This window comes from Scyliorhinus canicula, chromosome 1 (genome assembly GCF_902713615.1).
Source record: "Scyliorhinus canicula chromosome 1, sScyCan1.1, whole genome shotgun sequence".
In the NCBI taxonomy this organism is placed as follows: Eukaryota; Metazoa; Chordata; class Chondrichthyes; order Carcharhiniformes; family Scyliorhinidae; genus Scyliorhinus; species Scyliorhinus canicula.
This window is the reverse complement of record NC_052146.1, coordinates 1,824,081-1,838,826: the sequence shown is the minus strand read 5'-3', so window position 1 is coordinate 1,838,826 and position 14,746 is coordinate 1,824,081. Positions and strand designations below refer to the sequence as shown.

At 45.6% G+C, this 14,746-nt stretch overlaps 1 protein-coding gene across 2 annotated transcripts in view; it reads left to right on the top strand.

The window, feature by feature from the left end:
• tctn2 (tectonic family member 2) overlaps window positions 1-14,746 on the top strand; it is a 66,343-nt gene that overhangs the window by 19,933 nt on the left and 31,664 nt on the right. For both annotated transcript variants that reach the window (XM_038798413.1, XM_038798326.1), the window contains exons 7-8: window positions 3,412-3,532; window positions 7,792-7,933. In XM_038798413.1, coding sequence (XP_038654341.1) covers window positions 3,412-3,532; window positions 7,792-7,933 — 263 coding nt within the window. The remainder of the gene's footprint in view (window positions 1-3,411; window positions 3,533-7,791; window positions 7,934-14,746) is intronic.

The window sequence follows — 14,746 nt, the reverse complement described above, 5'->3', positions numbered from 1 at the left end:
TGTGGGGGCGAAACCCACGCAAACACGGGGATAATGTGCAAACACCACACAGACAGTGACCCAGAGTCGGGATCGAACCCGGGACATCGGCGCAGTGAGGCAGGAGTGCTAACCACTGTGCTGCCCGGCAACGTCTTTATTTCTTCTCCAATCAACATATCCTCTGGATCCTTCACATTTACTTCACTAGCTTCACTTTCAATGCATCAATGCCATCTTCCTTAACCAGTCCATGTAGATGCAAGTTCCACTATCAATTCCAGATTGAAGTTCATGTTTTTTTCAATTTAGAGTACACAATTGTTTTTTTCCAGTTAACAAAAAAATTTTTTTATTCTCCTTTTTCACATTTTCTCCCAAATTTGCACCCACTAACAATAAACAATAAGCAGTAATGAATACAATGCCAATCCCCATATTAACATCAACAATCCCATCCTCCCACCAAACCCCCAAACAGCAGCCCGCATGTTAACATAAACAAATAACGAAAAGGAATCAGGAATCACCATAGTCACCAGTACCACATACAGTCCCCTTCCCCCCAACCCTTAATGTTCGATGTTATCCAATTCTTGAAAGTGCAAAATGAATAACGCTCAAGAATTGTTCTTCGCTCCCAGCTCCTTCATTCCTGCAAACCGACCCCCAAGAAACAAATCTTTTAGTATCTTAATCCTCTTCACCTCCCAGTTCCGAAAATTTCCGTCCCTCTTCCCTGGCTCAAATCTGTGGTTCCGAGAGGGTCGGTACAAGGGTTCTTTAGGCGGTGGCAGCCTTTCCTCGACTTTCTGGCTCAACGATAGGGTACGGGGACAGCAGCAGCAGCAACCCGGGGAGGGAAAAGGGGAGGGAAAAGGGGGGGGGCCGACAATGACTATGTTTGTTTATTTAATTTTAATATTTTTAAAGTTCTTTTGTTGTTCATTAGGGTTGGGGGGGTGGGGGGATGTGATACATGCGCCGATACGGTCTGGGGGTGTCACAGTTATTATGGGTTATTTTGTTGCATTTCATTGTTTGTCGTTATGTTTTATATTTTCTGTAAAAAATTCCAATAAAAATTATATATAAAAAAAAAAAAATCTGTGGTTCCACCGAATCGGCGTTTCCCTTGACCCTGCCCCAACCCGAAGTGTTGACGAAACTGCCTCCAAATTCACAATCAAGCTATTATTTCCAGACTCCCTGAGTATTTCCCTGGGGCCATCGGGAGTGGTGCTGTTGCTAGCGCCTTCATTCCCTTCATTCCCGCCCCCCTCCATCCTTCCCCTCAGTTCAAACTTAACCTTCTCAAGAGTTAAGAATTCCAGCAGGTCCCCCGCCACGCCAGGGCGGAGAGGTTGATCTCCCTCCCAACAGGATCCGCCTTCGGGCGATCAACAAGGCGAAGGCTACAACATCTGCCTCCGCACCCGTTTCTAACCCCGGCTTGTCCGACACCCTAAATATGGCCTCCCAGGGGCCTGGGTCCAGTTTACGTGCACCACTTTCGAGATTACCCTAAAAACCTCCTTCCATTAACCCTCCAGCTTTGGACAGGACCAAAACATATGAACGTGATTCGTGGAGGCCCCCCCGCTCTATATACCACCTTCAGCTGTATCAGCCCCAACCTCAAGTACAAGGTGGAGGTGTTCACTCTCCGGAGCACCTCACACCAGAACCCTGCCTCCGTACCCTCTCTCAACTCTTCCTCCTCCTTTGCTTTGATCCCTTCCAGTGGTGCCTTCTCTTCCAAAATAGCCCCGTAAACTGCCGACACTACCCCGTTCTCCAGTCCCCCTATCGCCAGCACCTTCTCCAGCAATCTCCTCCAGCAATATAGAGGCCGGCTCCACCGGGAAGCTCTGTATCTCCTTCCTGGCAAAATCTCGAACCTGCATGTATCACAGAATGTACAGTGCAGAAGGAGGCCATTCGGCCCATCGAGTCTGCACTGGCTCTTGGAAAGAGCTCCCTACCCAAGGTCAACACCTCCACCCTATCCCCATAATCCAGTAACCCCATCCAACACTAAGGGCAATTTTGGACACTAAGGGCAATTTATCATGGCCAATCCACCTAACCTGCACATCTTTGGACTGTGGGAGGAAACCGGAGCACCCGGAGAAAACCCACGCACACACGGGGAGGATGTGCAGACTCCGCACAGACAGTGACCCAAGCCGGAATCGAACCTGGGACCCTGGCGCTGTGAAGCAATTGTGCTATCCACAATGCTACCGTGCTGCCCTAAATATCTAAATATTTCCCCCTGCTCCAGCCTGTACTTCGCTCCCAGCTCCTTTATTCCTGCAAACCGACCCCCAAGAAACAAATCTTTTAGTATCTTAATCCTCTTCACCTCCAAGTTCCGAAAATTTCCATCCCACTTCCCTGGCTCAAATCTGTGGTTCCCCCAAATCGGCATTTCCCTTGACCCTGCCCAACCCGAAGTGTTGCCGAAACTGTCTCCAAATTCACAATAAAGCTATTATTACCAGACTCCCCGAGTATTTCCGCGGGGCCATCTGGAGTGGTGCTGTTGCTAGCGCCTTCATTCCCGCCCCTACACAAAGTCTCATCCATTCTGACCCACTGGGAGTCAACGGGCATCATGGTAGCACAGTGGTTAGCACAGTTGCTTCACAGCTCCAGGGCCACAGGTTCAATTCCTGGCTTGGGTCACTGTCTGTGCGGAGTCTGAACTTTCTCCCCCTGACTGCGTGGTTTCCTCCGGGTATTCCGGTTTTCTCCCACAGTCCAAAGATGTGTGGGTTAGGTGGATTGGCCATGCTAAATTGCCTTTGGTGTCCAAAAAGGTCAAGTGCAGGTTACTGGGTTACGGGGATAGGGTGGAGGTGTGGGCTTGAGTAGGGTGCTCTTTGTAAGGGCTGGTGCAGAGTCGATGGGCCAGATGGCCTCCTTCTGCACTGTAAATTCTATGATTCTACCCCTCTGACCTAGTTCCGCACCTTCTCCATATTCGCCACCCAGTAATAATACATCAGGTTTGGAAGACTCAAACCCCCTGACTGCTTTCCCCTCTATAGCAGCACCTTTCTAACTCTGGCCACCTTTTCTTCCAATTAAGGGACAATTTAGCATGGCCAAATCACCTGCCCTGCAAATTTTTGGGTTGTGGGGTTGAAACCCATGCAAACATTGGGAGAATGTGCAAACTCCACACGGACAGTGACCCAGAGCCGGGATCGAACCAGGGTCCTCAGCGCCGTGAGGCAACAGTGCTGACCACTACGCTACCGTGCTGCCCGCTATTGAACTTCATGTTGCCTCTTTGAAATCTGTATTCTGATAATAAATGCAGTTGACTGTATTCCCCATATCCTTGCGTCTATGCCTGTGAAGAAATGTGGTAAATTCCGAATGCACTGGGATTTAATCTCCTTTTGAACTTGCTTTCAACAGCAAGGTTTCTAGTGACCTTTCCTTTTGGGCAGTGACGCCTCCAGTGGCACATATACCAGTTGGCTACCATCAAGGAGACCCAATTGTTAAAAATGATGATGAGTACCTTATTATTCCACAGGTAGGAATAACAGCGCATTATTGCTATAACATAGTAATTTCAAGGGAGACGAAAGATAAATTAAACTTTGCTAAGATTGTAAATGAGTTTCATAATATTCAGTGGATCAGTAGTCAAACTTATCACTGCTCTAATTCAGTGTCTGAATTAAGGTTAATTTATTTAAAAAACTATGCCTATGAGAGGTGGAAAAAATATTTTGCATTTGCACAGTGCCTTATTGCAACCTCTAACCATCTCACAGTGGATCATATCCAATGAAATACTTCCTGAACTTTTGTCGTTATTATCTGGGATTATGTTACTGGTCCAGTAATCAGACACCAAGACTAAAGATCTCGGGCGGTAAATTCAATTTGTGCCAAAGCTGCTGGGAATTCAGAGTTGATTTAAAAAAAAATAGAGTACCCATTTCATTTTTTCCAATTAAGAGGCAATTTAGCGTGGCCAATCCACCTACCCTGCACATCTTTGGGTTGTGGGGGCGAAACCCACGCAGACATGGAGAGAATGCACAAACTCCACACGGACAGTGACCCAGAGCCGGGATTGAACCTGGGACCTCGGTGCTAACCACTGCACCACCGTGCTGCCCCGGGAATTCAAGTTGATTAATTAGAAGATAAAATATTAAAATCCTATAAATATACTGCTGAGATTTTCCAGCACTTTCTCATTGGTTTCAGCGACAATACCACTATGCTATGCCTCTCCTTTATATATTTATATATATATATATATATACAGTATATTTTTTTGCTGCAGTAATATTTTTTTAAAATCCTGGTTTAAAAGTAAAGCAGGCGCTGGATCTGCAGAAGGTGCAATTAAGACGTTGTAAAAGTGAGATCATCGTTCTTTAAAACCATGCGAATGCTTACAAGGAGCTGGTTTAGCACACTGGGCTAAATCGCTGGCTTTTAAAGCAGACCAAGGCAGGCCAGCAGCACGGTTCAATTCCCATACCAGCCTCCCCGTACAGGCGTGGAATGTGGCGACTAGGGGCTTTTCACAGTAACTTCATTGAAGCCTACTTGTGACAATAAGCGATTATCATTTCATTTCAGGAGAGGGGTAACGGGGTTTTGTTATGACTTCTGGGAATAGATAATTAAATACATTGTGTTTAAACTTAAGTAATCAAGTCATGGAATTTGAGTGGAATGGGGATGTTGTAATTAATAGGAGGAGCCAGGGTTGCAGCAGTCAATTTTGACTGGGAGCTGAACAGCAGCTTCTGCAGATACGGTTAAGTTAAGTGGTAGTCTGACACGGACCAGAATATGCATGCTGTTTCCTGGCAGGATCTCTCTCTCTCCAAGCAGTCTGTTAAAGGAATTCTTCATCCAGAGGCTGGCAAGTAATCCTGTGTTTGCTTACTTTATTAAAAAGTGTGTTTTGACCTGTGATGGAGTTTGCTTGATTGGAGATAAAAAAAGGTAGCAGTTAAATAGCGTTTCATTTTATTATTAACCATTGGTTAATTTAAAACTGTGTTTATAATGTAGGAATTTCAGATATATTGTATTATATGTATTTGGCCCAGTAAAGGTAAAAGCCTGGGTTACTATGTGACTTTTGCAGTCATGTTTTAAAAATCCAGATTTGAAAGAAAGACAGCTAGGCTTTTTGGAGCCAGAGGTGTGATTAAAACAGTGTAAAAGTTTGGGGAGTAGTTAATTAGAGACATTATGATCCACTTAGTAAGATGATGTTGTGAATGGGAGGTGCCAGGGGTTGAAGCAGTCGGGCGTTGAAGGTTTCAGAGTTAGTTTTGGCTGGAAGGTGAGCTAAGAAGGTTTCTGAAGAAATAAAGCCAGAGATTCTGCATTATCCTGACCAGATGGGGTCGCTTTGTTTCAAACAGTCTCAAAAGATCTCTCTTTCTCAAAGTATTCCTGACTGTTAACTGTATTTAAAAGTGGATTGTGATTGGAGATGATTTTGTTGTTTGAGTGGGAATAAAGATAGCAGTTAAGGGTTATTGTGTCACTGTATTGATTGATGTGGAGATGCCGGCATTGGACTGGGGTGGGCACAGTAAGAAGTCTTACAACACCAGGTTAAAGCCCAATGGACCTCACCTGAGGAAGGAGCTGTGCTCCGAAAGCTAGTGTTTCAAAACAAATCCTGTTGGTAACCTGGTGTTGTAAGACTTCTTACTGTATTGATTAGCATTATTTAAAGGGTCATTATAAGCTATTTTCTTGTGTGATGCAAAAGATATATTAATACTGAGTTAGTAATAAAGTTTTTTAATATACCATATCCCTGTTTTGTGTGAAATCACTCCTGGAGTGAGGTATCCTTTCCTTACAAAACTAAAATAAAATATTGGGGTTTCTGTCCAGTATCCTAGCAACTGTTGGGGTCTCGTCTGGGATCACAATAATACTGTTATATTAAAACAAACAGGACACAATCTCGGACTAAAGGGACGACCCTTTAAAACGGAGATGAGGAGGAATTTCTTCAGCCAGAGGGTGGTGAATCTGTGGAACGCTTTGCCGCAGAAGGCTGTGGAGGCCAAATCACTGAGTGTCTTTAAGACAGCGATAGATAGGTTCTTGATTAATAAGGGGATCAGGGGTTATGGGAAGAAGGCAGGAGAATGGGGATGAGAAAATATCAGCCATGATTGAATGGCGGAGCAGACGCGATGGGCCGAGTGGCCTAATTCTACTTCTATGTCTAATGGTCTTATGTGCATAGAATTACTCCTGGAGTGAAGCATCCTTTCCTCACAGATTTACAAACTTAAAAAAAGTGATTGGGGCTCCTGTCTGGTGTCCGAACATATGTTGGGGTCTGGTCTGGGATCCTCATAGGTACAGCAGCGTGCATGTCACATCTGTTCCTGTTCCAGTATCTGAGAACTTGCGCAATTTAACCAACCTTCCTAGCTGCAGATGATCCAGGATAGGATCTGGCAGATTATTCAATTAAGGTATCTTTTAAATAGAACCTTTGGTGAAAAGCACCTTTTGAAATTCCTTAAATGTAACTAGTAAGAGAAACTATTTCCTTACACTTTAAGATTGTGCAAGGTAAAAATTAGATCATCTGGTGAAAATCACAAATGGCTATTTACTGCTGCCAACTTGAAGATCACACAATACACAGCACAGAAATGGTCTATTCCATCCAGCTGGTCTACAAAGGCTATGGATAAGAAATAATACACCTCCCGGTTTCTGATATTTTTGAATGATAATTGACATTAAGTCAAGTAACCTAAGAAATTGTGAGAACCTTGAATGGTGGATGGCATGGTAACACAAGTGGATAGCACTGGCTTCACAGCGCCAGGGTCCCAGGTTCGATTCCCCGCTTGGTCACTGTCTGTGCGGAGTCTGCACGTTCTCCCCGTGTCTGCGTGGGTTTCCTCCGGGTGCTCCGGTTTCCTCCCACAGTCCAAAAACGTGTAGGTTCGGTGGATTGGCCATGATAAATTGCCCTTAGTGACCAAAAAGGTTAGAAGGGGTTATTGGGCTACAGGGATAGGGTGGAAGTGAGGGCTCAAGTGGTGATATGAGAATGTCGCTTTAAGAAATGTTTGGCTGCTCATGTTACTGCAGTGATGTCAGAGTGTGGGTGGAGCTGAGCTCTGGCTCTGCTTTTTAGTTTCACTTGAGAAAAGCTTGGGTGTGTCTGTGTCTTTTTGGTTTCGTTTTCAGTGTCGGAGCTGAAGCCAGACAAAGCAGCTGTACTGCTGTTCTCTCTGCCATGAAAAGACTGTCTCTTGATGATTTGGTGAATTCAGAATTATAAATGTTTTGAGTAGTGACTTTAACCTGATGTGCTTCTGTTAAAGGTTATATTTTTTGTAAGTCTTATGGATGTTAAAAGGACAGCGTAAGCATTACTTAGTGTTGCACTCTTTAGGGGTTGTATTTGAATTGATGGTTGCTAAGATGTTCACTGTATGTTTTAAAAAGGTTAACTTGGGTACATAGAATAAACATTGTTTTGCTTTTTAAAAAATGCTTTTCCATTTCTGCTGTACCACACCTGTAGAGTGGGCTGTGTGCTCCCCATACCACAATCTATTAAAAGTTGTGGGTCAGGTGAACTCCATGATACACTTTGGGGTTCTGTAAACCATGGCCCATAACAGTGGGCCTGTGGTGACTCGATGGGACGAATGGCCTCCTTCTGCATGTATGTTCTATGTTTATGAAATGATAATTTGAGAAACTGGATAAAGGGCAAAGCTGTTTCACCTCTTACTTTTTGGATACTGTATGTTTCTGTTGCAGAGATCTTTGAATGGTCAATGCTTAAAGAATGCACCCGTGGCCTATCTTGAAGATTTTGACACCCTTTGTGTGAGTCCTCTCACTGCTGCAGCTTGTACAGGTTTCCACGGACTTGGTGACGATATCGAGAATGGCCAGGGATGTAAGTTCCATGTTTATTAGAAAGAATGCTGTGGAGATGCCGTCCTTGTACTGGGGTGAGCACAGTAAGAAGTCTTAAAACACCAGGTTAAAGTCCAACAGGTTTGTTTCAAATCACTAGCTTTCGGAGCACTGCTCCTTCATCCGCTAAATTGATTCACCTAAGGAAGGAGCAGTGCTCCGAAAGCTAGTGATTAGAAAGAATGGCACTGTTTACTTTCATTTGCTTCATTTGATTAAATTGTGGGCTTTTAATAGAATAAGTAGAAATTATTTCCTGTGGCAGGAGGATCGGAAACAAGAGGACACGTATTTTAGGTAATTTCATTTAAAAAAAAAATTTAGATTCCCCAATTATTTTTTCCAAATAAGGGGCAATTTAGCGTGGCCAATCCACCTACTCTGCACATTTTTGGGTTGTGGGGGCGAAACCCACGCAGACACGGGGAGAATGTGCAAACTCCACACAGACAGTGACCCAGAGCCGGGATCGAACCTGGGACCTCAGCGCCGTGAGGCGGTTGTGCTAACCACTAGGCCACCGTTCTGCCCTTTTTAGGTAATTTCATAAAAGAACCAGATTGGACATGAGAATTCTTTTGCCCCAGTGAGTTCTTGTGATCTGGAATGAGCTTCCTGAAAGTCAGTGGAAACAGATAGAGTTTGCAGTGCAGAAGGAGGCCATTCGGTCCATCGAGTCTGCATCGGCCCTTGCAAAGAGCACCCCACTTAAGCCCACGCCTCCTCCCTATCTCCTTAACCCAGTAACCCCACCTAACCTTTTGGACACCTAAGGGACAATTTAGGACGGCCAAGCCACCTAACTTGCACATCTTTGGACTGTGGGAGGAAACTGCAGCACCCGGAGGAAACCCACGCAGACACGGGGAGAAAGTGCAAACACCACACAAACAGTCACCCGAGGCTGGAATTGAACCCGGGTTCCCTGCGCTGTGAAGTAGCAGTGCTAACCCCTGGGCCATCATATGAAATTGGATAGTGTAGTAATCCAAGTGACACTAAGATAAAGGTTAAATTAAATTTGTTTTGCTCAAAAGTAAAGCCGCACCAGTGGCATACAACACTGGTGTCCCAGCCCAGGTTGAACAGGGCCTCCCAGTCCGGGTCTGGGATAGTCCTTGATAACGGGTCCCAGCTGGATGGGCCTCCGCCCGGTACCGTGGGAACTCTTAAACTAGCCCTCCAGGGAGATCAGTGAGTGATTCCTCGTGGTCTTTGTGAGGGTTATCACCGATTAATACATGATGATGAGTGGCGGTGGAAATCGCAGGGCTCCAGGGGAGAAAGGAGGGTTTTGGGGCCAATTGGATTTTCTTTCCCAAAACTGGCATAGGCTAAATAGGCTAAATGTGCTATGCTATTCTATAAATAAGATTTGATTCCTGTTCTGATGTCAAGCTTTAAAACTAGAAGAGTGTAAATGGAGCATCACTAAGGTTTCTATGAGTTAAGAAAATGCTGTCCTCGATTAGCCCTGTTGTTCCTCTGAAAGCTTGGGTAATTTGTGAAGCACCGAATAGTCATAGCCTTGCAGCTTTGGGCAGAGAAGGAAATTGGCACGGGTTGGTCGTTGTGCCCCATGTTGTGCTTTGGAACCTCCGAACATTTGCTTCTTCAGCTGCAATTGTCCCTGTTGTGTGCTGAGTCTAGCTGAACGGATCACTGAGTCCCTGAACCCTTCTCACTCAGTCTTGGACTGGAGAAGTGCAAGAGTAATCTCGGGGAGCTTTTACTCAACTGTTTCCTCTGACTCTCCCCATTTTAGAATATAGAACATAGAGCATTACAGCGCAGTACAGGCCCTTCGGCCCTCGATGTTGCGCCGACCGTGAAACCCCTCTAAAGCCCATCTACACTATTCTCTTATCGTTCATATGTCTATCCAATGACCATTTGAATGCGTTTAGTGTTGGCGAGTCCACTACTGTTGCAGGCAGGGCATTCCACGCCCTTACTACTCTCTGAGTAAAGAATCTACCTCTGACATTGGTCCTATATCTATCTCCCCTCAATTTAAAACTATGTCCCCTCGTGCTGGACATTACCATCCGAGGAAAAAGGCTCTCACTGTCCACCCTATCTAACCTAACTTCTACCTAGTGTTTCCCTTAAATGGAACATCTGCAATTGGAACCTCAGCCTATGGAGGGTTGTGGGATGCAAGAGCACACTACCAGAAGAACACAAGGAATAGTAGCAGGAATAGACCAAGTGACTCATTAGAGCCTACGCTGCCATCCAATATGATTGTGGCTGATATTGGACTTCAACTCCATTTTCTTTTCTCACTCCCCATATCACTTGATTCGCTGAAAGACCAAAAATCTATCTATCCAAGCCTTAAAAATATTTAATGTTGGAACAAGAGTAAGACGGGGAAGGTGACTCAACCATGGCAATTAAGGGAAAGGCCAAAGCGGAGGCGTATAAATTGGCCAGAAAGAGCAGCAAGCCTGAGGACGGAGACATTTAACATTCAGCAGAGGAGGACAAATGGTTTAATTCGGGGGGAAAATAGAATACAAGAGTAAGCTTGCAGAAACATAGAAACTGACTGCAATGGCTTCGAGATAGGTGAAGAGAAAAAGACTGGTGAAGACAAATGTAGGTCCCTTAAAGTTAGAATCAGGTGAAAATCGTAATGGGCAACAACGAGATGGCAGAGCAGTTGAACAATTACTTTGGATCTGTCTTCACTAAGGAGGATACAAAGAACAAAGAAAAGTACAGCACAGGAACAGGCCCTTCGGCCCTCCAAGCCTGCGCCGACCATGTTGCCCGTCTAAACTAAAATCTTCTACACTTCCAGGGTCCGTATCCATCTATTCCCATCTGATTCATGTATTTGTCAATATGTCCCTTAAACGCCACTATTGTCCCTGCTTTCACCATCTCCTCCGGCAGTGAGTTCCAGGCACCCACTACCCTCTGTGTAAAAAAACCAAAAAACCTTGCCTTGGATATCTCCTCTAAACCTTGCCCCTCGCACCTTAAACCTATGCCCCCTGGTAATTGACCCCTCTACCCTGGGAAAAAGCCTCTGACTATCCACTCGGTCTATGCCCCTCATAAGTTTGTAGACCTCTGTCAAGTCGCCCCTCAACCTCCATCGTTCCAGTGAGAACAACATCCTGGTAAATCTCTTCTCACCCTCTCTAAAGCCTCCACATCCTTCTGGTAGTGTGGCGACCAGAATTGAACACTATACTCCCAAGTGTGGCCTAACTAAGGTTCTATACAGCTGCCACATGACTTGCCAATTCTCATACTCAATGCCCCGGCCAATGAAGGCAAGCATGCCGTATGCCTTCTTGACTACCTTCTCCACCTGTGTGGAGGTGTGTGGAACTGTACTCCTAGATCTCTCTTGACTGTCAATACCCTTGAGGGTTCTACCATTCACTGTATGTTCCCTACCTGTATTAGACCTTCCAAAATGCATTACCTCACATTTGTCCGGATTAAACTCCATCCGCCATCTCTCCGCCCAAGATACAAATAAACTTCTGGAAATACTAGGGGTCAGAGGGTCTAGCATGAAGGAGGAACTGAAGAAATCCTTATTAATCGGGAAATTGATGGGATTAAAACCGGTAAGTCCCCAGGGCCTGATGCCCTGCATCCCAGAGCACTTAAGGAAGTGGCCCTAGAAAGAGTGGACGCATTGGTGATCATTTTCCAGCATTCATAGAATCATAGAATCGTGGAATTTACCGTGCTCTGTGACTCAGGACTCTGGAAGAGTTCAAGTGGTTTGAAAAAAGGAGGGGTTGAAGAAGGTGCTGCTGGAGCGGGGACATGGGTGGGGGGAGGGCTTGCCTTTCCAGATTTGATGAACTACTACTGGGCAGCAAATTAAGCCATGGTCAGAAAGTGGGTAATGGGGGAAGGGTCAGTGTGAGAGGCAGCCTCTTGTAAGGACACTAGTTTAGGGGTATTATTGTCGGCACCTCTGCCATTCCTACCGTATTCCATAAGTCCGGTAGTGGTGGCTGCCTGAGGGTGTGGGGACAGTGGCGGCAGCACCTGAAGCTGGAAGGTGCCTCAGTTTGGGCTCCGATTTGCAGGAATCACCGTTTTGTTCCGGGGAGACTGGACGTGGGGTTCCGGACGTGGCGATGGCTGGGCATTGAGCGGTTTGGAGTTCTAATCGTGGGGGGCAGCTTCCTGAGCTTGGATTTGTGTCAGAAGACCCGGGAGACCAAGGGGTGAGAAAGTCCGGCGGTTTGGCCTTTGCCTCACTGGTAGTCCAGAGATGGATCCTGTTGGGATGGAGGGACTCGTGGCTGCCAAAACCACAGGTGTGGGTGAGCGACCTCATGGAATTCCTTAGGTTGGAAAAAAAGCAAGTTTGCTTTGTGGCAGGTGTATGCCCGAAGAACAAAACCATTTATTGACTTTGTGACTCGTGGGGTACCGCAAGGTTCAGTGCTGGGACCCCAGCTGTTCCAAATTAATGATTTGGACGAACAATTGCATGTAATATCGCCAAATTTGCAGATGACACTAAGCTGGGTGGCAGTGTGTGCTGTGAGGAGGATGCCGAGAGGCTTCAGGGTGACTTGAACAGGCTGGCTGAGTGGGCAAATACTTGGCAAATGCAGTATAATGTGCATTATAATGCCTCTTTTGTGGCAAAAACAAAGTCAGATTATCTGAATGGTGGCAGTTTAGGAAAAGAGGAAGTGCAATGAGACCTGGATGTCACGGTGGAACAGTGGCTGAAGGTTGGCATGCAGGTACAGCAGGCGGTGAAGGTTGGCATGCAGGTACAGCAGGCGGTGAGGAAAGCTAATGGCACGCTGGCGAGAGGATTTGAGTATAGGAGTAGGGATGTCTTGCTGCAGTTATACAGGGCCTTGGTGAGGCCACACTTTGAGTATTGTGTGCAGTTTTGGTCTCCTAGTTTGAGGAAGGCCATTCTTGCTATTGAGGGTGTCCAGCGAAGGTTCACCAGACTAATTCCCGGGATGGCAGGACTGACATATGGAGAAAGACTGGATAGACTGGGCTTGTACTCACTGGAGTTTAGAAGAATGAGAGAGGATCTCATAGCAACATAAAATCCTGATGGGATTGGACAGGATAGATGCGGGAAGAATGTTCCTGATGTTGGGGATCATAAGACCATAAGACATAGGAGCAGAATTAGGTCACTCGGCCCGTCGAGTCTGCTCCGCCATTCAATCGTGGCTGATATTTTTCTCATCCCCATTCTTCTGCCTTCTTCCCATAGCCCCTGATCCCCTTATTAATCAAGAACCTATCTATCTCTGTATTAAAGACACTCAGTGATTTGGCCTCCACAGCCTTCTGCTGCAAAGAGTTCCACAGATTCACCACTCTCTGGCTGAAGAAATTCCTCCTCATCTCTGTTTTAAAGGATCGTCCCTTTCATCTGATATTGTGTCCTCTGCTTCTAGTTTTTCCTACAAGTGGAAACATCCTCTCCACGTCCACTCTATCCAGGCCTCGCAGTATCCTGTAAGTTTCAATACGATCCTCCATCATCCTTCTAAACTCCAATGACTACAGACCCAGAGTCCTCAACCGTTCCTCATACGACAAGCTGTTCATTCCAGGGACATTCTTGTGAACCTTCTCTGGACCCTTTCCAAGACCAGCACATCCTTCCTTAGATACAGGGCCCAAAACTGCTCACAACACTCCAAATGGGGTCTGACCAGAGTGTCCTCAAAAAATTCCACTAAATTAGTTTTGCCCTTTATGAACCCATGCTACGTCTGCCCATTGGGACAAAAGAGTGGCCAAGGTAAATATTGGTCCTTTAGAGGATGAGAAGGGAGTTTTAATAATGGGAGATGAGGAAATGGCTGAGGAACTGAACAGGTTTTTTGGGTCGGTCTTCACCGTGGAAGACACAAATAACATGCCAGTGACTGATAGAAATGAGGCTATGACAGGTGAGGACCTTGAGAGGATTGTTATCACTAAGGAGGTAGTGATGGGCAAGCTAATGGGGCTAAAGGTAGACAAGTCTCCTGGCCCTGATGGAATGCATCCCAGAGTGCTAAAAGAGCTGGCTAGGGAAATTGCAGATGCACTAGTGATGATTTACCAAAATTCACTAGACTCTGGGGTGGTCCCGGTGGATTGGAAATGAGCAAACGTGACGCCACTGTTTAAAAAAGGAGGTAGGCAGAGAGCAGGAAATTATAGACCAGTGAGCTTAACTTCGGTAGTAGGGAAGATGTTGGAATCTATCATCAAGGAAGAAATAACGAGGCATCTGGATAGAAATTGTCCCATTGGGCAGACGCAGCATGGGTTCATAAAGGGCAGGTCGTGCCTAACTAATTTAGTGGAATTTTTTGAGGACATTACCAGTGCAGTAGATAACGGGGAGCCAATGGATGTGGTATATCTGGATTTCCAGAAAGCCTTTGACAAGGTGCCACACAAAAGGTTGCTGCATAAGATAAAGATGCATGGCATTAAGGGTAAAGTAGTAGCATGGATAGAGGATTGGTGAATTAATAGAAAGCAAAGAGTGGGGATTAATGGGTGTTTCTCTGGTTGGCAATCAGTAGCTAGTGGTGTCCCTCAGGGATCCGTGTTGAGCCCACAATTGTTCACAATTTACATAGATGATTTGGAGTTAGGGACCAAGGGCAATGTGTCCAAGTTTGCAGATGACACTAAGATGAGTGGTAAAGCGAAAAGTGCAGAGGATACTGGAAGTCTGCAGAGAGATTTGGATAGGTTAAGTGAATGGGCTAGGGTCTGGCAGATGGAATACAATGTTGACAAATGTGAGGTTATCCATTTTGGT